Source organism: Ptychodera flava, chromosome 15 (genome assembly GCF_041260155.1).
Source record: "Ptychodera flava strain L36383 chromosome 15, AS_Pfla_20210202, whole genome shotgun sequence".
Lineage (NCBI taxonomy): Eukaryota > Metazoa > Hemichordata > Enteropneusta > Ptychoderidae > Ptychodera > Ptychodera flava.
The window spans coordinates 40,369,491-40,395,118 of NC_091942.1; the positions used below are offsets into that span (position 1 = coordinate 40,369,491).

General features: G+C 38.2%; 2 protein-coding genes across 3 annotated transcripts in view; both read right to left on the bottom strand.

The window, feature by feature from the left end:
• The window catches only part of LOC139152182 (THO complex subunit 4-like), a 50,159-nt gene extending 35,071 nt beyond the window's left edge, over positions 1–15,088 (bottom strand). For both annotated transcript variants that reach the window (XM_070725304.1, XM_070725303.1), the window contains exons 1-2: positions 14,797–15,088; positions 13,734–13,889 (exon numbers count right to left, since the gene is read on the bottom strand). In XM_070725304.1, the coding sequence (XP_070581405.1) occupies positions 13,734–13,889; positions 14,797–14,988 (348 nt within the window). In that variant the 5' untranslated portion in view covers positions 14,989–15,088. The remainder of the gene's footprint in view (positions 1–13,733; positions 13,890–14,796) is intronic.
• Positions 15,089–23,914: 8,826 nt separating this feature from the next.
• Positions 23,915–25,628, bottom strand: part of LOC139152186 (glutathionyl-hydroquinone reductase YqjG-like) — a 39,637-nt gene continuing 37,923 nt past the window's right edge. Inside the window, exon 9 of the mRNA XM_070725306.1 lies at positions 23,915–24,209. The gene's annotated coding sequence lies outside the window, so the exon portion shown is untranslated. The remainder of the gene's footprint in view (positions 24,210–25,628) is intronic.

Sequence of the window (25,628 nt, forward strand, 5' to 3'; positions counted from 1 at the left end):
CACAATAAAAGGATAAAGTAAGATCTTTCATGCACTTTAAGCACTTCATATATTACATCCATATTTTCATTCAAAGTCTTCCAGTTCTCTCTTGAATAACATTCAAAATCAGACGTTTTATGTGATCCTCTGTTATTACCGGTACATGTTTGTCTGTAGCCAGATTGCTATTCTAAAACCATGGACATCTTTTTTAAACGTCCATGGCAAAACACTCACATGGACAAGTTCATACGGGACTGAATATTGCACTTACAATTCTGAGTCAGAGGAGCATGCCTGCAGTGAAATATGTTGACTTTAAAACTCAATTCATAATAAAGAGAAGCCCGAAAATATTGATACCAGGTATTTTCAAGAACAAGATTTGAAATTGCATCGACTTCTACTTCGACAAACGTACGAAACTTTGACAACTGCGTAGCGTCGGCCGCGGCCGTGCATTGTGTGGAGCACACTTGAACACACGCGACCTTTGAACCTATACTGTATACCCTAACCGTACGTACATAGCTGCTGTATTCAGATGACCACACGAATGATTATTTTAGCTCATGCAGTTCCTTTTTCTTTCATTTCATGGTGCCTTGAATATTGTAAAACGGGTCATGGGTTTTGAAACTGGATCAAGTGCAATTGTTTCATAAAGTCAATCGAACAAATCCATGCAAGTTACGAATGCGTGACACGAGGTGACACACATGGCTTCAACGTCATGTTGACGTACTGCTACACAGATCTCGAAATGGCTAACTCGGACACGCAACGATCTGAACACGCGGCAGTACCATACATTTTTGCATCTGATTTTTGTCTCAATCAATCGTACGATTTCAGCCTCTTCTGATCGAAATCACTTTTCCTGACCTTCGGATTCGTACCAGTGCGAGACATTGGTGGCAACGGCAGTTCAACCAGTTGCCTATAGTATATGCTTTGACCATCGAACTACCTCAATAGGCTCAATGCTTTGACTGAGAGCCCGCTGGCAAAGATGTAACACCGAGCCTTTCGTTGAGTATACTCCATGTCCGTTGTATAAAATGGCCGTTATCTGTACGATCGGCAGCGTAACACATTTCATGCTTTTTGAATTTAAGTTTCATCCGTCTTAGCCGATGTTCATTTGCAATACGGCCGGCCTATTTATTCTCCTCACAGACAAGCGGACAAGCGCGACTTTGGGTGCTTTGCACCCGATAACCCTGCCTTATTATTGTGTGTAAAACACCTACAGCATCGACATGAAAGGAGAACAGTCTAACCATTTCACACATTTTGGCGATGGAATAAACCTTTAAATCATCGGGCACGTCGTGTTATCGCCACATTAGAACCGTTTCACACTTGATACGCTCGCTGAAATAAAAGTGACAAAATCGCCGCCGAGAAACAATAGGTCTTCAGCCACTCAGAATCAGCGGACATGAAACAGGGTCGGCATGAAAAATAAAGGATCGGGCGAAAAAATAAAGGATTGGGCGAAAAAAATAAAGGATCGGGGCTGATCCTGTTAAACGGCCTGGGGAGAACACTGACAATACAAAGAATCTTGCGTATATTGTTACTGAATTACTTTGACCAAAAAAATTCACCCAAATGCCGAACGGTGATCATACAGAACTCTGCAGGTTCTGGACTAAACGACCCAAACCGACCGGATCTCAGTCAACTGTGCCGGGCTTGTCGGCTACTCTATCAGCGTCAACTCAAACTTTCACTCCAGACAAATTTACCCCACAAACTGGGAATATGCTAAATTTACCTTGAAAAAAATTCAAACTGTGTATCGTATTGAAAAAATTTACCGGCGCCTCGGAACAAATTAAAAAAATAGCGTCAATGACACTGTAGCTCCCATCGTGGACTATTTAGTGTTTGTTCTCTGGTCAGATATTTGAACATGTGTGAAAGGGATAAAGTGCATGAAGTGAAAATACTTAAATGAAATGTACTGGAGACAGTGAAATATGTTTAATGTAATTATTCAGAATATAAAATGGAAAAAAATACAGAATTAGATATATTGAATACTGTGATACAACCATTAACTCAACAAGTCATTAACAATGACATAGTCCCCACTTGTAATAGGAGTATTAGTCTTGATGGGGCAGGAAAATGTGGTCATAGAAGTATCATGGGGTCATATGATAGATCACTGGGTGTATATGTTGAGATCTATGGGACACATAGGTCTATGTCGTTGTTCCCAATTTAAACACATGAGGCATGTCTAAGTTATGGTTCTAAATCGGAGAAAAGATCAGACCTCTAGCAGTATTGGCAAGCCAAGAAATACATACGCGCATTATAAATGAGGTAGAAGATGTGACATCTTAAGGTCTAATATCCTATCAAAATTGGAGGGTATACAACTTGTGGTTACTGAAATATGCATATATATGTATAATCAAGGTGAAAGGTCATCGAGGTCACATGACATTTGAAAAAAAAAACTATATTGCTAATTAATCCCTATATGCCAAAAAATCAGATCTCTAGCTCTATTCGCTTGCCAGAATTAGATGTGTACATAATTAATGAGGTAAAGCGTGTGTTGTCATAAGGTCTCCCATCCTACTAAATACAAAGGACATAGCACTTGTGGTTACTTATTTATTGACATAAACATATATTTTAGGTAAAAGGTCATCGAGGTCACATGACATTTGGTCAAAAATTTCTCTCCTATAGTTATCCCTATATACCAAAAATCAGACATCCAGCTCTATTGGCTCGCTCAGAATGAGATATGCGCATAATTATTGAGGTACAGTATGTGGAGTCATAAGGTGTCCAAACATACCAAACATGAAGGGTGTAGCACTTGTGGTTACCGAGTTATGGAAAAATATGTATATTTGAGGTCAAAGGTCACCGAGGTCACGTGACATTTTGTCAAAAAAATTTTATTGCTTAGTTATCCCTATATACCAAAAATCAGACCTCTAGCTCTATTGGCTCGCTCAAAATTAGATATGTGCATAATTAATGAGGTACAATATGTGGCGTCATAAGCTGTCCCATCATACCATACATGAAGGGTGTAGCACTTGTGGTTACTGAGTAATGGACAAATACGTATATTTGAGGTCAAAGGTCACCAAGGTCACGTGACATTTTGTCAAAAATTGTATTGCCACGTTATCCCTATATACCAAAAATCAGACCTCTATCTCTATTGGCTCGCTCAAAATTAGATATGCGCATAATTAATGGTACAATATGTGGCGTCATAAGGTGTCCCATCATACCATACATGAAGGCTGTAGCACTTGTGGTTACTGAGTTGTGGACAAATATGTATATTTGAGGTCAAAGGTCACCGAGGTCACGTGACATTTTGTCAAAAAATTGTTTTGCTAAGTTATCGCTATCTACCAAAAATCAGACCTCTAGCTCTATTGGCTCGCTCAAAATTAGATATGCGCATAATTAATGAGGTACAATATGTGGCGTCATAAGGTGTCCCATCATACCATACATGAAGGGTGTAGCACCTGTGGTTACTGAGTTATGGACAAATATGTATATTTGAGGTCAAAGGTCACCCAGGTCACGTGACATTTTGTCAAAAAAATTGTATTGCTAAGTTATCCCTATATACCAAAAATCAGACCTCTAGCTCTATTGGCTCGCTCAAAATTAGATATGTGCATAATTAATGAGGTACAATATGTGGCGTCATAAGCTGTCCCATCATACCATACATGAAGGCTGTAGCACTTGTGGTTACTGAGTTATGGACAAATATGTATATTTGAGGTCAAAGGTCACCCAGGTCACGTGACATTTTGTCAAAAAAATTGTATTGCTAAGTTATCCCTATATATCAAAAATCAGACCTCTAGCTCTATTGGCTCGCTCAAAATTAGATTTGTGCATAATTAATGAGGTACAATATATGGCGTCATAAGCTGTCCCATCATACCATATATGAAGTATGGTAGCACTTGTGGTTACTGAGTTATGGACAAATATGTATATTTGAGGTCAAAGGTCACCAAGGTCACATGACATTTTGTCAAAATATCCGAGATATCTGCGTGAACGGATGGACTCACGGATGGACGAACAGACGGACATGACCCAATCTATAAGCTCACTGGACTTCATCCGTGGGGACTAAAAATTGTGTCACTGCATCCTTTTTGCAATATGAATATGATGAGAAACTAAATTTTTATTTTTCATGGCCTTATACATGGGAGTCTATGGAGATCTGCCTTATACATGGGAGTCTATGGACGTGTAAACTAAAAATATGCAAATTTCACCACGATTTGCCCAAATTTGGGAAAGGTCACTCCTATGCACTTCCATACCAAGTTTCAAATCAATCAGACTTGTGGTTTCAGAGCAGGAGATTTTTTGACCAAAAATGGGAGAAAATTACAAAAAAATTCATGAAAAATAGCAAGTCCAAGATACTGACCCAAGATGTGCACAATCATTTCAGGTCAGCCCAAAGTACTTACATGCTAATTTTTCATGTAATCTGCTCAGTGGTTATTGAGTTTTTTCAATTTTGACTGTTTTTACATTTTTCACTTAATTTGCATATTTTTGGCAATGACAACTTCATTTGAACAAAATCTCATCTACAGCCCATCATCCATGTACACACCAAATATCAGGATGAAATGTGCAGCGGTTTTGGAGTTTTTGATGTTGACGGACAGACATACAGACATACAGACATACAGACACACAGACATACAGACATACAGACATACATACATACAGACATTTCCCCAGCCTATAAGAATAGCTTCCATTGCCATATATACATATGGCTATGGGAGCTAAAAACCAACAAATCCCAACAGAAACAGTGGAATGATCATTAGTGTGCAAGGTCGCTGTATTATATATCAGGGTAAAAAAAATTCTAGCTTTGAAATCAGACCTTTCATCATGTTTCAGTCTGAACGGTCAACATTTGATGCTATAATCTATGTCAAGTGTCTCTTTTTGGTCAAATCTGACAGAGATGAATCAATCGCGATTTAGTTTCATCGCCCCGACCCGACAGGAAATAATGCAGCTCATGGGCACCTGTATAATCGTGGCGTGAATGTATCCAATGGCCGTCCACTGCATGGGCCATTGACCGTGCATCGCCAGCAAACAACGGTTTTGGACGTCACGAGAGCATTTTTTCGCAGTCTGTGAGCGGTTGAGTGATTTGGGTAGGCTGCATAGATTGGAATCAAGTTGATTTCGGCCGAAAACAGTCAGTAGTTTTTCGTGCTCCGTCCAAATTGGATCCGCATGTTGCCGGTTTCGTCCATGGCAATCAACAGTGCTGTGGTGGGAGGCCGTATAACGCCGGGACACCACGGCATCGTACGCAGGGCTAGGCCACAACATACTTCCGAAAGAGATCTATCGTAAAATATCGTACTGCAGGTCAACATACACATCACCCATTCATAGGCCTAGAGGTACACAGATCAACAAACAAACAGGGAGAGGCAATCTGCTTGAAACCATGAAATAGTCCGTTTGTGTCTGAACTCATCTGAGACTCGTGTTCAGTAACCGTTGGTCAAGTATTTTGCTCAGTTGTAAGAATCGTTTATTCATTGTTGACATCGTAATCGATCCGATGTACACAACAAATGTTTGATCGTTTTGCACCTTTGCGCGTCCCCTCGTGATTGGCAGCTGTTTGAATGCTTTCATCTATTGTTTGTTGGACGCTTCGAACACAGCATCGAAGCAGTTTTGGCATCAAAAATCAACTTAAAATGGAAAAAATGAGAGAATTTCGCCAACAAGGTGATGCCACAAGTATTCACAAAACGTAATATGTTGGAACAGTGCTTTAATTTACACCATGGTTGTTGAAAGCTCCAGATTTTCGGGAGCATTCGTTGACGCTGTTACCATGTGCCACTCATGTTGGATTATGAATGCCCAGGGAGATAGGGGGTATTTATAGGCTCCCCCTGCCTTTAACAAGGTCGTCAGTCATCATGAAGTATACACTCTATACACTAAAACTTGGATGATGTATTTGGTTCATTTTGGTCTTGATGATATGCTTGGTCTGCACAAGCGCAGTAGTGAATATTGCAGTGAATTCTGGTCATTTTGGTTGAAAGTAGCATATTTTTCATGCATATTCACTTATCTGTCACCTCTAAGCCAACTCGCTCCCATCAGGGATAATCGGATTTTGCGTAAATGGTATTTACCCGCAACTTTGAAACAAAGAAACCGGAGCTGTTTCCAGACTGGTGTGTGGAGGGACTATGGGCTGTGACAATGTACGGAATGGTCTTGGAATACCTTCCCTTTGGATAAAGGTTAACAAAGGACAGAGAAGTACAAACTATGCTTTAAAACTAATACAAACACTTTGATGATATTATAACGCAGAAAGTACATGTTAACTTTGAACGGTAGCAGTAAGACTTCACATCATCTTGCTCATGTCACATTTCAAGTAAATTTGAAAAAAATCTATGCATGAGCAAAGTATTTTCATTCAGGAAAAGAGAAAAAGCCAGTGGTATGAATCACTTATGTACATGCAACATATAACCACCAGTCAGTTGAAATTGCGATGATTTCATGTGTGTACAGAAACTGATATTCAGGGCTGATTATCCTGTCAAGTCAATGATATTCAATATCTTACGCTGTATGTTCAGTGACACACGATGTTTAGGAGGATTTTTTGAGTGCTCACGCTCTCAAGTTGAGCACAAGTACACTGCATGCTTTTCAACAAATTGTACAATGGACATTCACTTTTTGTGACAATAGATAATGGATTATTAGACCGTCTCAGATTGTCGCAGAAGTTCAAGAAACGAAATTAATTCGTTTTGATCAACACCCCTCCCCCCTCCCCCTAAACGAAACTTCAAAAGTGCGAAATGTTTATCTGCCTGAGGGTACAATGTTGCATTTTGCTATAATAGCTACTAAAGACGCATTCCCCATGCCACATTACAATTAAAGTAATCGATCGGATTTGACTACTAACAGGGCATTTTACCGCATAAAAGTTTCATTTTATTTTACTTTCCCTTTTTGCATCTGTTCTTTGTCTCTGCGAACATGCAATTTGTACTTAGTAGGGGCGGTAAATAAGCGAGAAACTTTGACAAGGGGGACCAGGCATGTTCAATCATATTAAAACGACTATGACCAGATGTATAACATGTGAGAATAAAGACGTCGAGTGGTTAGAGCATACGCTTATAAATAGCGCATTTAAAAAAATGATACTTTTGTCTTTGTTGAATTTGATAAGTGAAAGGTTTAGTATACGATGTTAGTATTGGTAAATTGTGTTTGGGGCACAAACGAGATTGAAACGGTTACAAATTTGTTGGCACAAGTGTGCAGTTTTTCTTTAATTTAAAATAAAACACGAAAACTTGTGATCACAAAATAAAAGTGCGAAAGTGAAGTTCACTAATTGAATGGAGGTCAAACCCCCTCCCCCTAAACGAATGAATTTCGCTTTTTGAACTTCTGCCACAATCTGAGACGGTCCCTTAGAATATCACAGTTTTTTACTGACTTGGCAGGACAGCTGATGAGAAGCCTGGCAAGAATAAAATTATGGTCCACCTTTGCTTCAGGAATCCATCAAGGCATATAATATATTATTGCCTGAATACATGGGTTTATATGCCCGAGAGCAGGTAACAATTTGCCCGATGCCAGGAGGGCAAATAGTCTCCTGCTACGAGGGCACATGAATCCATGCATTCAGGCAATAATATTTTTAGTCCACACGGACACCGTCCGGGGGGACTTATAGGTTTGGTCATGTCCGTGCGTGCATGCGTGCTTCCGTGTACGCAGATATCTCAGAGATGCCTAGAGCGATTTCATTCAAACTTGGTACAAGGATTACTTTATATGTCATACAGATGCACGTTGATTTGTTTTGTGATACGATCCAATATGGCTGCCAGGCAGCCATTTTATTACGATCTTTTCATGTACAGAGCCATAACTCAGGCATGTTTCAACTGATTTTATTCAAAGTTGGTACAAGGACATTGACCAATGTCATAGATATGCATGTCAATTTTTTTGGTGATACAATCCAATATGGCCACCATGCGGCCATTTTGTTACAATTTTTTCATGTACAGAGCCATAACTCAGGCATATCTCGGCCATTTTATTACGATTTTTTCATGTACAGAGCCATTACCAGTGTTTTCTCCAGTTTTTCACTTTTAGGGGGGATTGTCGCCCCCTCAGCAGAAATCAGGGGGGATTTTTTTTTCAAGGGGCTAACAGCATGATGTATTTTTTCCCTCCACCAATACTTGTGCACTTACCTGGACTTTGTGATATTTAATAAAGGTCAAAATAACAATCAAATGAATGACAATTCACAGTATATTCAGTCATTATTTTTCCTTTATTAACAACCTTGTTCATTTTGACAACATTGAATACTATTTCAAGTGCTATTTGACTTACTGCCGTTCACTTTGAAAAATCCGTGTAGACTTTCTGGTGTCCCACAATTTAAGAGCTTCATTACCATCAAATTCAAAAAGTGGTGGGCCCTCTACTAGAATGGTTAGTAAGCGATTTAAGGAACTCTCTTCCAAACAATTTTGGAGGGAGGTTTTGACTCTATTTTGAGCTGAAAACCCCCGTTCACAAATTGCAGTATTAACAGGTAATACAACAGCTGCTTTGGCCAAAGTGATTAAATTTGGTACTGTGTGCTTATGGTTAATGTTTATCAACTTCCATAGGTAGGTTTTCATACTAGCAGTGTGCCGCATGAGTGTGGACGTTTTGTAATTGGTACATCCTTTGTCGCAGGAAAACGGAATAACTTTACCAGCCCTTCGACAAACCTTACAAAACATTCCACAGTCACTTTGTGGCTTTTCTAGCCAAGAATAAGTGGCTAGCATACTGTCTTTCCAAACATCAACTTTCTTTTTTTTAGCTTCCGTGGGGTTACCGTCAGTGTAAACAGTACCAGTGGCTGAATCAGTCCGATGACTGGCAACGGTTGAGGTTGTTGCGCAATCGGCATGATCAGCATCTGCACCGAGAACTTCCGATGAGGTGGAAGACCTACGTTCATTGGTAACATTCGTCTTGACAGTGGCAGCATTTTCAGAAATTTAGCTCGGTTCACGAGAGAAAAATGACGTGATAAGACAGCGTTGTCTTTTCATGCATCGACAGCTAAACAGAGCAGTACGTGCTGAGGCAGACAGTCTGATGCGACGCCTATGACGCGACGCTTTTGGCTGTTCCATCAGTTGCACACTATAGCCTTTGAGCTAATTGAACAGTAATCGAATTTACAGAAATTGAACGTGAACGTAATTAGCAACATCCGCCAACGGAGGGGAAGTGAAAGTTTGTCTCATCAGCTCGGCTGTTCCAAATACGTTCTGTACCCCAATGTTTTGACTGACGTGACTTTGGGAAGGGATGCGCGTGGTTTGTCGAAGGGCGGGCATCACGTGGGGCGATTTTCGCCCCTTGATCCGATTCCAAGGGGCGCATTAGGTGCAGTAGGCGGGGAATCGCGCAATCGCGCGCCCTGGAGAAAACACTGCATCCAAAGTTGGTACAAGGACATTGACCAATGGCATAGCTATGCACATCAATTTGTTTCGTGATACGATCCAATATGGTCGCTCTGCGGCCATTTTGTTACGATTTTTTCATGTACAGAGTCATAACTCAGGCATATCTCAACCGATTTTATGCAAACTTGGTACAAGGACATTGACTTGTGTCATACACATGCACATTGATTTGTTTTGTTATACTGTCCAATATGGCTGCCGTGTGGCCATTTTATTACGTTTTTTCATGTGCAGAACCATAACTCAGACATGTATCAAGCGAATTTATTCAAAGTTGGTACAAGGAGATTGACCAATGTCATACATATGCACGTTAATTTGTTTTGTGATACGATCAAATATGGCTGCTGTGCGGCCATTTTGTTATGATTTTTTCATGTACAAAGCCATAACTCAGGCATATCTCAACCAATTTTAATCAAAGTTGGTACAAGGACATTGACCTATGTCATACATATGCACATTGATTTGTTTTGTGATACGATCCAATATGGCCACCATGTGGCCATGTTATTGCGATTTTTTCATGTCCTGAACTACAACTCAGACATGTATCAAGCGAATTTATTCAAAAGTATTTTTATCACAGACCTAATGAGGAGGAATCTATCCTCTCTGAGGAACTGTAATCAAAGTACCCATTAACAAGTGGGGACTGTGTCATCAACGATGACTTGTTATAACATGCCTCTTCACAGTTAACACTATATGACATTTAGTTACATGCAGGGCATTTTCAAACAATTTTAAAATTATCGACCAGCATCATATAGACTTTAATGAAAATAAAAACAGCAGTGTGTGCATGGATATTTTACATCTGGCATTAAGCGTCTACTTTGACGTCAAAAACGTCAAAGGGCTTCACTGGACCAGGTAACCATGGAAACTGGTCAGCACATCGTTCACCGGCTCGCTAACTCCCCGGATGTTCCTATTCAAATCTATTCAATAAATAAATGCAACAATTTCATATACACACATCCATCTGTATGGTAACCTTTTTCCTGCCAGACAGTATCACTTGCCCATCTGTCAAGTTAGTAAAAAGGGATTGAACTAAAACCATAAAAAGTTTCACACTTGGCTTGGGCTGTAGAAATCATGTTAACCATGCTTTAGTCCATCAATCCATGTTTAAAGTACCTTACTCGTCCGAGTATAAGCCCCCGGTTCGGCAACACTAAACAGCGGTAAAACTAGGGGAGGGGCTTATACTCGAGCAACCCCATGTTATCTGGCATGGACGCTTAATTTATGCTAATTTTATGCACGATTTTTTCAACACCACTTGATCTTTCTATCGCTTTCAAAATGGACTTAAACATCCAAAGAAATTGATTGTACAATCTCTGAATACAGAAGTGACATTTTGGTGAAATTTCAGGGTCGAAAAAAAATCCCAAACTTGAAACAAAGACGTCATGCATGCTGCTGATCAACAGTAATGTGAACAGGCATGCATTGCCTACACGGAATGGCAACTCAATATTCCAGTATCAAACTGTCTACATCTTGTGAAAACAACAACATAGCAGTGAAAATCAACATAGCAGTGAAAATTGTAATAGTCACCAGGAAAAGTCTTCACAAATGAAAGGATAATTGCTTCAAACAAAAGACACTGCATGTTTCAAGCATGAAAACATCATGGCCGTGAATTAAAGCGCAGTGGTCGTCGCGCTGCGCATCCTCCTGAAGGGGTCCCCCTCTGTTGTAAACAAATCCAAGAACGCCGCACATGTTACGGGTTGATTGTAATGTTTGCGATATTGCCGCTTGTTAAAATGGCGGCTGATCTATCACAAGCATACCAACTAACCAATTGTAACACGCAATAAAAGGTCAATTAATCTAAGTTAAATATCTGCTGAATATTGAACAATAATTGCACGCTGGATTGAGATCACATTTGCTCATGATTTTCTTGAATCAGTTGAATGGGGCTCGGCTACTGTTACCGCTCGAGCCATAGAGCTAGACGTACGCATGTACGCATGTATACGCCAACAGACTATCAACGACCGGGCTCTAGTTTTCGACATCGCTAGCAAGGACGAGAGCTTTCATTTCAAGAGGCCCGACAGGTGTACAACAAGTTGTACAAAGACAACAACTCAAACTACAGAAATCTACAGCTCGCAGAGCAATGCCCGCTGCAGCAAGAAGCATCTCTGCATCTGTTCCGTTCCGTGGTCTGTATGAACGTCAGTGTCAAACCGGGTATATGGCGCGCTACACTCGGCTGTGGAGAATCCAACTCAACTACAACAAAGTTTACCCCGTTTTGGGGTGCAAACGAGAATTCTGAGTACAGGTATCAAGTCAAGCGAAGGACCTTTCATAGGTCTTCTTGTTATGTGGGGGTTATCTCACTTGAAAGAGGATTCAGACCTACCCGGCAATCAGGAGGTACAACAACGAAGTTTGCCCAGCACCGGTAGGCCTACACCAGCTAGCGGTTGGATCACTGCCATGACCTTGCACAGGCCCGGGGCACAGGATCTCTCGATACGTCTATGCACGGTGTAGCCGTGCAATTTTCCTGCCAAATGCCGCGAAAACCCGCTCGTTTTGTCTATTGTTTCCTGACATTTACTATTTCTTACCACGTAATACTAGGAGAAGTAAGACATGGTGATCAACAGTTGGTTGTGGGCCAAGTCGTCGCGGGCCGGCCAGTACGTTGTGGGACCGGATTCTCTATATCCGTGTACGTCAACGCGGTGACCGTCTCCCAACAACATCTCCCGTGTCCTGCTCAGGCTAGCCGATCATGGTCTTGAGTGTAATTTTTGTGTTAGGCATTGTGCTTGTTGCTGGTCTACATATATAGGCAATGTTGATCATTTTAGTTATGTATTTTCACTGTACTGTACATAGCATTGTGTATAACCAGCGTGATCGCGCGCGATCAAAGCTTTTTGTTCACTGTGTCTGCGTACAGTGAACTCAGCGACATAATGTGCTGAGTGTAGTGTCCAAATGTTCGTAGCTCTACACGAGTTTATACCACTGAAGTTCGTTTCCGATCTTAATATTTTACTATTGCATGATGTTGAGTCTTATATAAAGGCCTTAACAAAGTGGGGGACTGCTCCCATCTCACTCCTATTGAAGTTGAGAAGACTTATGTTTACAAAAATTTATGTTTATCAACAAAAAAACCACGCAAGCGCGGGGCGACGACCACTGCGCTTTAAAATAAACAATGGCGGACGTGAGTGAGACTACTCTATTTAGGCGACGGGGGTGAGCAGGGTCAAAGAATCAAGATAGTACTGGGAAAACGTGTCATTTTCTTACGATACTGTCACGGGAACTCCAGTTTCCCATTGTTTTAACATCTTTTAATAGTTTCTTTATTATCTAAAAGTAATTTTACCAAGTTAAATGACCAAATACACTCTCCTAACCTTTCTGTATTTGAGTTACACTAGGGTAGGGGCTTATACACGGATGTAATGCATTTTCTAAAATCCTCTTTAATCTGTAGGGGGGCTTATACACGAGCAGGGGCTTATACTCGGACGAGTACAGTATGTCTTTTTACAGAGGCTCTAAACTATTTAATTTTTGTTAAAATGCAAAGTCCATAGTTCACCACCAGGTCAAGATGGTTAAAATTAATGAAACACAACATATTCCATAAGGTGTATTAACATAATATTGAACATTTGAAAGCTGTTGTAAACATAAATACTGTAAACTTGATTTTTTGGGACTAAAGATGCTATAACAGACCAAGCCGAGTGAGTGAAAATACTTCATGGTTTGGCTCAATACTGCTTGTTACTGACTTGGCTGATGGGAAAGCGATACTGTCTGGCAGGAAAAGGGTTAACCAACAACCTGATGGTGAAATATTGACTAGGCAGGATAAGGGATATGTTAACAGAATAAATGCTATGCTAATTATTGCCAGATCACAAACCAACATGATGTGTAAGAAATTATTGCTATAGCTTTTGAGTCAGATTTTACATGTAGTTGTGTTCCCTCATCTGAGCAAAAACAAATCTTGGAAAGGTGAGTGGCCAAACGGGCAACACACAATCCACCGCCCTTAGAAAAATGTGAAGTCAGCAAAGATAATTAGAAAAAATACATTTCTGTTGAACTCACCTGTATATCAGCATCTGAAACACCAAAATCTAAATTTGATACCAGTAATTTGCCCTGTTCTATCGTGCCCAGTCTGCCAAAGCCACCTTGCCGTATAGCACCAGCTCCCCTGCCATCGAACATGTCATGTTCCCATTGGTCTGGTATTTGTTTGGGCTAGTTGAAGGCAAAGAAATAAATGTTTTAAAAAAGCGTTTCTCCTGAAATTGTTACACTGTTGCCATTTCAAATTCTGCAACACACTTGAACTACATATGAATTCTAAATCCATACACACGGTAACTACATGTGACATTCATCAAACAATCAACAACCAGGATACTGAAAAGTAAGATGTTATGCTCAGCTGTACGTACACAGCAAGTCACTGCAATGACAATGTATCAACATTGATCTGCAAGTTTTAAACATTGGCCACAGTAACATGTGACATTTATCAATTACACTTGTCTGCAGAACTCTTCACTTTCCACAATTACGAATATGACTTGGTAGTAGCCTTGACTACATGTAACTTAATACACAATATTTTGGTCACAGATGGCAAAAATAACAGTAAAGATGGTTACAAGTAGTGTTTGAGCAAATTCAGTGTGTGCAAAATGTCCTGATTTTTTACTAAAGTAACAATTTTCACACCCGGTAAATTTTAGCTGACAGCCGGTTGTTTTTGCTGGCGCGATGGCGGCTGACTATTTTGTAATCCCAGTGTCAGCTGCAACTTCTGTTTGAAGTTCATCATGAGCAACCTAATGAATGGATTAAGTAGACTGTTAACGATATTTGTCTTCTACCAGTACTTCCTGATGGCTTGACACATGAGTCTGTGTGACGCTGCTTCCAGAATAAGAATGGTCACATTGGTCACGGTCTCTCTAGTGTTGGTGTTGAACCATAACGTAGTAATAGCCGGAGTACAGCAATGTGCTTAATGTCGGTAGATGTTTTATAATGCGGTCTTCTCTCAAAAGTAACCAATACCATATTGATATATTTCACACGAATCTAATGAACGGCCGCATACACAAAGCCAAGTTTGGCGCAACTTTGTCGTTTCGCTTACCCGTGAGTACGGCGTGGGTCGCGCTCTCCCTCTTTGTTGGTTCCGTACGTTTCGTATAGGGCCACCTCCACCACGACCGCGTCCCCTGAATGAACCACCACGACCACGTCCACCTCGTCCCCTTCCTCTACCACCCGCTGGTTTGTTCAATTTTATAATGTCATCAAGACTCATATCAATTTTTTCAGCCATGTTTGAACTTAGCGAGGCAGGATCTCTTGTACCGCTAGATGAAAACACGAGGACGCTACTGAAAAAAGAAAATGGCGGTGATCAGTGTACAGGCATGCTGGGTAGAAGCTCGCCCTCTCACGACTGGACTTCGTACTACTTTGTTTCATATCGCGTTCATCAGATAATACACTTGTATTGTAAACGTACGCACACTGAAAGAGCAGGCGGTAGAAGTTGCAACTGAAAAATGACCCACACTGAAAGAAGTACACGCACTTTTTTATGTGAGAACCACTGCGCACAATATAGATTCCTTGATGATAAAAATACATAAGAATTCCATGAGTTTAAAATTCCAGCTGCCAAGTCTGTGACTAGTTGCGAGTACACAAGGTAGAAAGAGTTCATTTTCCAAAAATAAGTTAATGTTTCTTCTGGCATGTTCCCCATCAAAATTGCTACAGCTTGTGTCAGGGACACTTATAACATATTAAGTCTCTTGTCTGTATACAAATACAGGTGGTGGCAGATTACCAGATTTGTGAATATTCTAGGACTGATTTCTGCAGATTTAGGGCAAATAATTGTAACATGATTGGAACTAATTTGGGATAATTTGATCATATTTTTCGAATTTCTCAAAAGTGTTAGGTGCCCTATTGCTAAATATTGCAATATTGCAAATTACTCATAAAAACAAGTCTATAACTTCAGAAGAATAGCAGATGAGCTTACATTTGCAGATCAAACAGACATTACTTCACCATCCAATTATCCCAAATTAGTTCCAATCGTGTTACATTTTTATTTCTGAGAGAACTGTAATGTCATTTGGATCAACAAATCAAATATCAGTATGTATCAAATGTCTTGCTTCCCTTGTTACAACATTCATTAAAGGGCTAGTAGCTGTAATTTTTTTATTTTTTTCCCAATATTACTGTTTTTAAGGTAGAACGCACCTCGGGGACAGACATTCGGACTCTCAAACTTTTACAGTTCTCTTCTGATATACCACATGTGGGGGTTCATTTTAAAGCTCTTGGTGAAAGAAAACTTTTCACCGGCTTATTTTTTTGAAATTCGAAAATTTTTATTTTTCGCCATAGAGTTAACACAGGGATGGCGGCCATTTTGAATTTCTAATATCAGTAAATCTTGGGTTATTTGTTTCTCTAGTACCAAAATTTGCACGGTGACCCCCTATTTTTATTCTTGATTTTGAAAGAGAATGTTTGAAAGATTCCTTGAGGAAAGTTAGAGCAAAAGTTTAAGTCTTTTACTTTCGAGGTGCATATTACCTTAATGTCAACTACAGTTTCTTATTTTTATTTTATTTTTTTATTTTATTTGATACACAGATCAACGGGCAAACCCACTAACAGATCTGCGAAACAAAAAAGTCACAGCATCACAAGACAAATGTACAAGACAACCAAAAAAAGTAACATTTTACATTTAGATTTAAAGAAAAATATGCAAATCAAAAAACAGTACTATTAAAATGACTGGATAAAATAGTTTTAAAACTACAAAGCGTAGAAAAATATCTATATTACATTTGAAAGAGACATCGTTAAAATCAGACATGCATCTTGGCACTGTTGAGAATTTTCTACAGTTAACTGAACACAAGTCTGAGTTCAAAAAGGGGTTTCTTGCATAAATTTCTACTGGGGGCATAAAAAAAGATTTGATTTAAAATATTTGGAGAATCATAATGTGAATGGAATATTTTGTATAAAAGCATATGTCAAGGGTAAGTCTTCTATTGTGTAACTTAGGAATGTCCAGAATTCTGCAATAAAATGGGTAACTTGATTTCCTGCAGTAACATTGAGTTTGCGACAAATGTACTTCCCAAACTTATTTGCACTTAACTGCTTTCACTGCTATGTCAGGTGTGCCCCAGGGTTCACAGTCTTGGGGCACAATGACAGGCCACTCTGACACCCTGCTGATGGGGTGACCACACAACAGAGCAGTACTCTAGAATAGATCGATCTTACATAAACAAAATACAGAGAAATAATTGCTGATGTCCATAAATGGCTAGCAAAAATGCTTAATAAAACCAATAGATTTGAAGGCTCTGTAAACAATGTTATTGATGTGAAAGGCATAATTAAGATTGGAAGAAAGGGAAATGCCCAGATCCTTATAACAGAGACCTGTTGAAGAGGAATACCTTAAGAGTAAAACTGATAAATTTATACTTACTGATATTAGGTGACAGCTTCCAGTTGATACACCATTGAACAAATTTGTCAACATCTTGCTATACCGTGACTCATTCAGTGAGGCTCAGTCAGTGAAGGATGTTATGGTACGATAGATCTTAGCATCGTCGGCATACAAGCTGTGCTTTGCAGAAATGTCATTTGTACTGACACACACACACACACACACACACACACACACACCACATATACATACCGGTATATATATTATATATATTATATATATACCGGTATATATATTATATATATTAACTTAGGAATACCCTGCTTCCCCGGAGGATCAATTTCACAGACCTGCCTTTCCTACCGTACAATGGCACTACAATGGCACCAGCTGGATTAGATAAACATATTACAATGGAACATTCACACCTTGGGGGATTAAAAGTCTTCTGTTTGTCACCCGAGTTGGTCAGGCAAGGACTCGGGTTTCAGGTACCATGCAAGTTATGCAGTCTTCCCCTAATGTGATATATGCAGTCATTGTTGATAATGAACAGATGAACAGCATAATGAAACAACAGTCCAACAGGGTAATTCTCATTGTCTGCTTAAAAGTATCTACTGTTGATTGACCAATCAGAGTGCTCAATTCAGGGTGTTTTATCTACTCGTAAAGCCTTGGTCACCAAATTCAAGAAACGAATGACAGCGCCGTAGTAAAGTACTGTCCAATCAAAAGTGAACATGTCATATTCTGTAGACATCTGGTACGTTTTAATATTCAAATTTGGTAACACAGTGGAAACCAGCTGCAACACAAAATCTGCTGTGGTACAAACATAAACTAATGTGCCCTAGGGCATTTATAGGATGTTCCATTACATTGGAAGGCTATTTCACAAATAAAAGTTTTAATTCATATCCTAAACATGTTACATTGACAAAGGGGACGGTTGACGTAAACACATTGAAAACGAAAATATATCAGTTAGGGGCGATAGTTTTTAAGTCGGATAAAACCCTCGTACTTGGGCTCTTCTGGTATATAAAGTCCAACCCTACGATAAAATGTCTCGGCCTGCGGCCTCGACATTTTATCGTTGGGTTGGACTTTATATACCAGAAGAGCCCTCGTACTCGGGCTTTCGTTATCCTATACATTAAAACCAACTCTTAAAATACACAGTCTATCATTTAATGTTCCATACATGCACAAAAAAATTGAGAAAAGTTAACTTTTGCCTTCAGCAAGGTTATGCTAGAGTATTTGAAGATTGACCTACACTCAATCTCTGGTTAATAGAAAGTTGTAGCTGCAGTTAGAATATGGCCTGTATAATCACATTGCATAATAAAAGAACAATCACTGGGAACCAGCATAAAGATAGAGGTGTTTGTAATTGCCTGGATGAGTGTACATGCCCTTTGAAAGGTGACTGCTAAACTAGATGAATAAATCTACATTTTTGAATAAATGTATATTATATGCATATTCATATGTATGTATGGATGTGTGTGTTTGTTATTGTGGTGAAGGGGTATGCAAACATTTTAGAAGGCAAAGGGCCGTTATTGAAAATTCCCATGTGATGCAGGGGGCTATGTATAATTTTGGAAAAACATTGGAAATTCAATAGGGTGTATGAAAGAAAAGTCTGTCAATGATTTGCAGAAAGACAAAATTTATTCTCATAAGGATTTTACACTTTCAATACAAAGTTGTTATTGAACTCTTACAGAAAAGAAAGAACATCTTTTTTAAGTCAGAAATCAAGATCTATAAACAATATCCATATATTTGAAAAACTTGAAACCTTCCCTTTAAGTTAAAAAATACAGCAATTATATGGTGTTGCTCACATTTGATCAGAATTGGTACATTACCAGTACGGGTACCAAAGATCAACAATAAGTGTTGTTTCTATCTATTCAGTGCAGGAAAATTCTACGCTGATGTTATAACAATGCTTTCTGCACAGTACAACAAGAAAAACAACAAGAAATATTTAAACCAGAAAAACAAGAATGACAAAAGTCAATAAGGTCGGAAACTTTAGGTACTGAAGGTCAACTTTGGCAACATGCATACACACAGCTGGTCCCTCTTAGTTTGAGCAGGTCTATTAATATGTAACAGTTCATGAACAATAACAGGGAATGACTCAAGGTCAGTGGAGTATCTGGCAGATCGTCCATGTAGCCGACACGAACATGAAGTGTCTGTTAGCGGGTACCAAAAACTATGAAAAATAGCAAAGAATGAGCTACAAAATCACTTTTAGTTTTAAGTTGAAGGTAGAATAAGTCTGTGCCTTTGTATAAAATACTATAAAAATAGTAGAAAGTGAGCAACAAGCTGAAAGTTATTCGAGAGACCTTAACTGCATATCATTTGCATCTCATTGTCGGCTACATGGACTGTGTGCCGAGTATCCTGTTTCAGTCACTGGCATGCTACCACTCCTGAACATTTCCCTTTTTTTTACCTCACTTGCATATTTTTGACACTGACATGTTCATTTGAACAACGTCACATCTCAACCCCCCTGGTCTATCTGTACACCAAATACTGAGATGGTAGGTATGGTGGTTTGGGAGCTTTGCGTGTAACGGACATACATCACACAAGGATCTGTCCTTGGACCTACCCTATTCTTACTATTTATCAATGACATTGCCCGTTCCTCCACATACTTCAATTTTAGATTGTTTGCTGACGATACCAATCTATTTCATACTTTCCCTGCTAACCAAGTTAATATAAATTTAAATACTGTCGACATTCACCTCAATACTGTAGTGGACTGGTGCAGGGCTAACAAACTTACTGTAAACTACCTCAAAACAAATTACATTGTCTTCAGAAATCATAACAAACATATTTTCTTGAATGGTACTCTACACATCAATAATACAGTTATCAATGAGGTTGAAGTGACATCATTTGTAGGTATTCACATGGACAGACATCATAAATGGTCAAAGCACATTAAAATGATTAATTCTACTATCAGAAAAAAGGTTGGCATCCTTTTCAAATTGAGACAGTTTTTACCACGCAATATCCTTATTCTTCTATACAAAACTTTCATCCTACCACACATCACTTATGGTCTTGAAGTTTGGGGTTCAACATATTCCTCACATCTCAATAGTATCTTTCTTTCGCAAAAAATGGCAGTCAGAGCTATAACTTTCAGTGACTTCACAGCAAACTCAGCTACTCTTTTCAAACAACTTAATATTCTCGATATATACAAATTACATAAATTACATATCAGTACATTCATGTATGATCTTATAAATAATAACTTGCCACACAGTCTTACAACATACTGTCAGTTGCCTTCTCATTGCTACAGTACTCGTCATAAAATTAATGGTAACCTTTATGTCCCAAGTGTCAACACTTCCTTGGGTAAATTCTCGATATCATATACAGGCTGCATCTATTGGAATACATTACCTAAACAAATTAAAACAAAAACCACTAGAAGTTCGTTCAGACACTCCCTTTCAAGTCTCCTCATACACGGTTAGTGTTTTACATGACGAAGAGTTATATTCAACTTTACAAATATGTATATCATAGATATATAAATATATATATTTCACTATACATTTTGTTTTTTGTTTTTTTTTTGTTTTTGTTTGTTTTTTTTTTTTTTATTTTTTTATTTTACATATTTTCTACTTATTCGTAATGTATTTTTTGTAGTTGTTCTTATTTACTTAGTTACTTAGCACTTTCAAGTCTACTTTTACACGATTGTTTTTTGGTTTTTCTTTTAAGTGATGAAGAGTTATATTCAACTTTACATATATGTATATCATATTTAAATATATATATATTTTATATACGTTTTTTTTTTCTCTCTTATCGTTTTCTTTTTTACGCATTTCTACTTACTCGTAATGTATCTATTTAGTTATATATTTATTTATGTAGTTGTTCTTTTATTCACTTAGTTACTTTGTTACAATTAGGTTACTTTGCAATCCCACTACTTTCATGTACACTACCCTCGATATACTTCAGTTTTCTTTTTTCTTCTTCGTTTCCTTGCTTTAACATCAAATGGCTTTGGGAACGGACTAGACTAGCATTTGCTATTTTCCGTTTCCATTTACCCTTTATCACAGCACAACTCAGATGTACATTCATCATTGAATTGTAATATTATTATGATTAAGGGTAATAAAGATTATTATTTATTTATTATTATTACATCCGCACATACATACGCACAAACATACATACAGACAGACATACAGACGCCACCGACTCACCATATACCGGTAAGCTCTTTTTGGTATTTATATACATACCAAATATGTGCTAATAAAGAGTTTCTATACAAATTATTCATATTTATGACTTGCCCACATGTTCATTTTGTGTAAAAATTGACCGTAACTAATCGAGTTCCGAACAAATACATGACATTAGTGCCTAATGGCTCAAAAACATAACAACAGTGGTTATTTTGGACAGAAAACTTTCTCATTGAAATGTTTTGTGAAAAAGTTCCTGGTCATGTGATCATGGGCTGGGAGTTGCTGAATATCCCTTGAAGTTTTGAAAAGTGCAACTGGTCACACTGGTACTAAGATTTCTGATTCTATCAATGCATAAGCCTGAAGAGCTTATTGATAATAAAGTTACAGCGCAATGAGAAGTGCCTTTTGGTAGGCTAAGAGTATTTTTCTTCTTTTTTTCATAAAGAAATTGGCATTGCTATAGAGACCTTATGTGGTGGAGTTATTTCAAAGTACAAAGTGGAAACACCAAAGCAAATAAAAACAATAACACACAACAGCATGATAATGAAGCCTGTTCTAGAAACCTACAACTGGTACATACAGTGTTTATTTGTACTTATAAGCACTCTTTTCATTCCCCCTTCATGGCTTAGGGACTGGTCAGTTTCTTCGGCCTGGGGGGGGGGATTATTTTTTGCCGACGTCAAAAAGTGGCTGACCCCCCCCCCTATTCCAAATTTTGAAAACAGGATGACCCCCCTATTCCAAATTTCGAAAACAGGGTGAACCTGCCCCCCCCCCCCCTGCACGCGACAACGGTAAAACAACTGCCTCGACCATTTCTCCTCGCTGATATGTAAGAGTGGCCATACTGATACAATAAGGGACTGGTCAGTTTCTTCGGCCTGGGGGGTGGATTATTTTTTGCCGACGTCAAAAAGTGGCTGACCCCTCTGTTCCAAATTTTGAAAACAGGGTGACCCCCCCCCCCCCCCCGCGTCACAACGGTAAAACAAAAGGTGGACATAAATTTTATATATATATATATATATATATATATATATATATATATATTATATTTTACATATATTTCACAGTCATTCTGTGTTTTAATGAAATTGTTGACATGTCAGTTGTAAGATCGGAATTTCAAAGTGTCAATCTTAAAGTCTGAATACAGTACATTTTGAATGAGCTGTGAATGTATTTCATACTTTCTATGCTTAACCAGATGTCCTGAACTGTTGTACAGAAATGGATGTCAATCATTAATATCAAAGATGAAAAAGCAGTAAATCATAAACTTTGATGGGTATTAAGACTTGCCAGCCATCCAATTAAATCTCCTGAGGAGCCATAGAGAGGTATTTTAGCCAAATCTGATATGTGCAGTGTCTGAGATGACCTTCTTTTGTAACATGGAAACCATAAAAGCACAGCTAATAATGATGAAAACTGCCTTTTTTTAACTGTTATTTTGTTCATAAAAAGCATCTTTCTACAGAAAACCTGAAACACAAAGGAAAATAGCTGCATCAATGAGAACGAAAGATATCTTGTCATTTTTTTATCTCTGAAATAAGTCATTGTATAAAATATATATTGTGAAATATTTGTGCATGTTGCTTTCTCATACTGAATTCTCATAGTGAGAACAGAAAAGTATCAGGAATTTGTCATCCTTTTCGTATGAGCTGCAGATCATAATGGTACACTTTCACTTAGCAAACATTAAGATATCTCTGACATATATCTCTGATTTATTAAAGTATGGCGCCCAAAGGGCGCGCCGAAAAATATGAAACATCCTGATATCTCTGATATATATGTCTTGTACCGTATATTAAAGTCATGCACCTGAAGGGCGTGCTGAAAAATGTCTGATATATTAAAGTAATGAGCTTGAAGAGCATGCTGAAAAATATTGAACATACAGATATCTCTGGTATATGTATGCTTGATATGTTAAAGTTGGGCGTGCTGAAAAATATGTCTGACTATTAAAGTTACGCGCCCGAAGGGCGTGCCGAAAAAATGCAACTGAATGATGAAATTTGTGGCTGACACGATGCATTTTAGGCAATGATGAGCCTGTGTCAAAATTCAAAACCACACTGACCCCCCTATTGGGCATTTCAAAAACATGGTGACCCCCCCCAATCACCAAAGTCAAAAACAGGGTGGAACCCCCCCCCCATGAATCCACCCCTCCCTCCCCCCAGGCCGAAGAAACTGACCAGTCCCTCAGAGTTACGTACATGAAACACATTGCAAATTGGCCAGAGCAGTAGAGCAAGGGAATACATTTATATTTCCAGTAAAGCATGGTCCGTCAGGATAATAAACAGGTGCTACATGTCTCATGACTAGGTATGAGTATTCAGTAATCCTTAATGTTACAATGGTCACATTTCTGTAATTGATGATCCTTGATAGATGCATTTCTATATCATTGAAAAAATTCTGAAGATAAAATAATGACTCAACACAACATAGTGTCCAGTGTACATTTTGACAAAATTTAATAGTATAATCCAATCTTGATTACGTCTTTTAAAACAGAAAAACATGCCAACAAAATACATCTGCTGTATTTGTGTTAAAACTATGCTTTGCAACATACAATGATTCAAAATGCTAAACTAGAAACCATGCCATGTTTCTTTGGAAGTTGAAGCCTGAATGAACAATACAATGAATTCAACAACTGAATAACTAGATATACCAGAACTGCAACAAATGACATTTCATGGTTAAAAAAAACCATACTTTTTAAGGCACATTTTGAAAAACCTAAACGTGACAATGTCACTGGTCGCTCCCATATAGTTATCAAAACAAGCTAAAATCAAGCTAAAAGATTTTTTTATCACAAATAGAAACAATTCCCCCAATAAAATAAAATTATGCAAATTTCACCAGAATTTGATCAAATCTTACTGACGTCACCCGTAAAAACCTCTACACTAAGTTTCAACTCAATCGGACGTGTGGTTTCAGAGTTTAAAAAAAATTTTGATCAAAAATGAAAAAAAATAGCCAAAAAATGTAAATATGCAAATTTCACCACGATTTGCCCAGATTTGGGAAAGGTCACTCCTATGCACTTCCATACCAAGTTTCAAATCAATCAGACTTGTGGTTTCAGAGAAGAAGATTTTTTGACCAAAAATGGGAGAAAATTACAAAAAAATTCATGAAAAATAGCAAGTCCAAGATACTGACCCAAGATGTGCACAATCATTTCAGGTCAGCCCAAAGTACTTACATGCTAATTTTTCATCTAATCTGCTCAGTGGCTATTGAGATTTTCAATAAAATGTAAACTTGTAAACATATATACATATGGCTATGGGAGCTAACAAGCGACCCAATGGTCGACAGAGCTCTGCTGTGTTATGTAGAGAGCAACGTTTTGTGACATATGTATTGATGAAGAAGGTTGAGATCTTTGATAGCTCATTTCAGGATGGCCTGACCTAAAATGGCAAAATTAGCTGCAAAAATACAAAATTGATGATTTCATCATAATTATGTATAAAATGTATACCAAATATCAAAGCTATCACATGAATAACTTTTGAGAAACAAATATTTTGACCAAAAACGGCAAAAACTGACCCAAAAATACAAAATTGAAGATTTCATCAAATTTCACTATATCACACTAAGAGAACCCCCAGGAACCTGTATACCAAATATCAAAGGCATCAGACAAGTACTTTTGAGAAACACATTTTTTGACCAAAAATGGCAAAAATTGCACCAAAAATACAAAATTGCAGATTTCATCATATATTCTGTATATCATATTTAGTTTATCTGTAGGAACCTGTATACCAAATATCAAAGCTGTCAGACGAGTGGTTTTGATGAAATAAATTTTTGACCAAAAATGACAAAAAAATTCCTTAAAAATACAGATTTGCTTATTTCATCACAATTTGAACAAATCCAAGTTGGGCTATCCCTAGGGACCTGTATACCAAATATCAAAGCTGTCAGACGAGCGGTTTTGATGAAATAAATTTTTGACCAAAAATGACAAAAAAATTCCTTAAAAATACAGATTTGCTTATTTCATCACAATTTGAACAAATCCAAGTTGGGTTATCCCTAGGGACCTGTATACCAAATATCAAAGCTGTCAGACGAGCGGTTTTGATGAAATAAATTTTTGACCAAAAATGACAAAAAAATTCCTTAAAATAC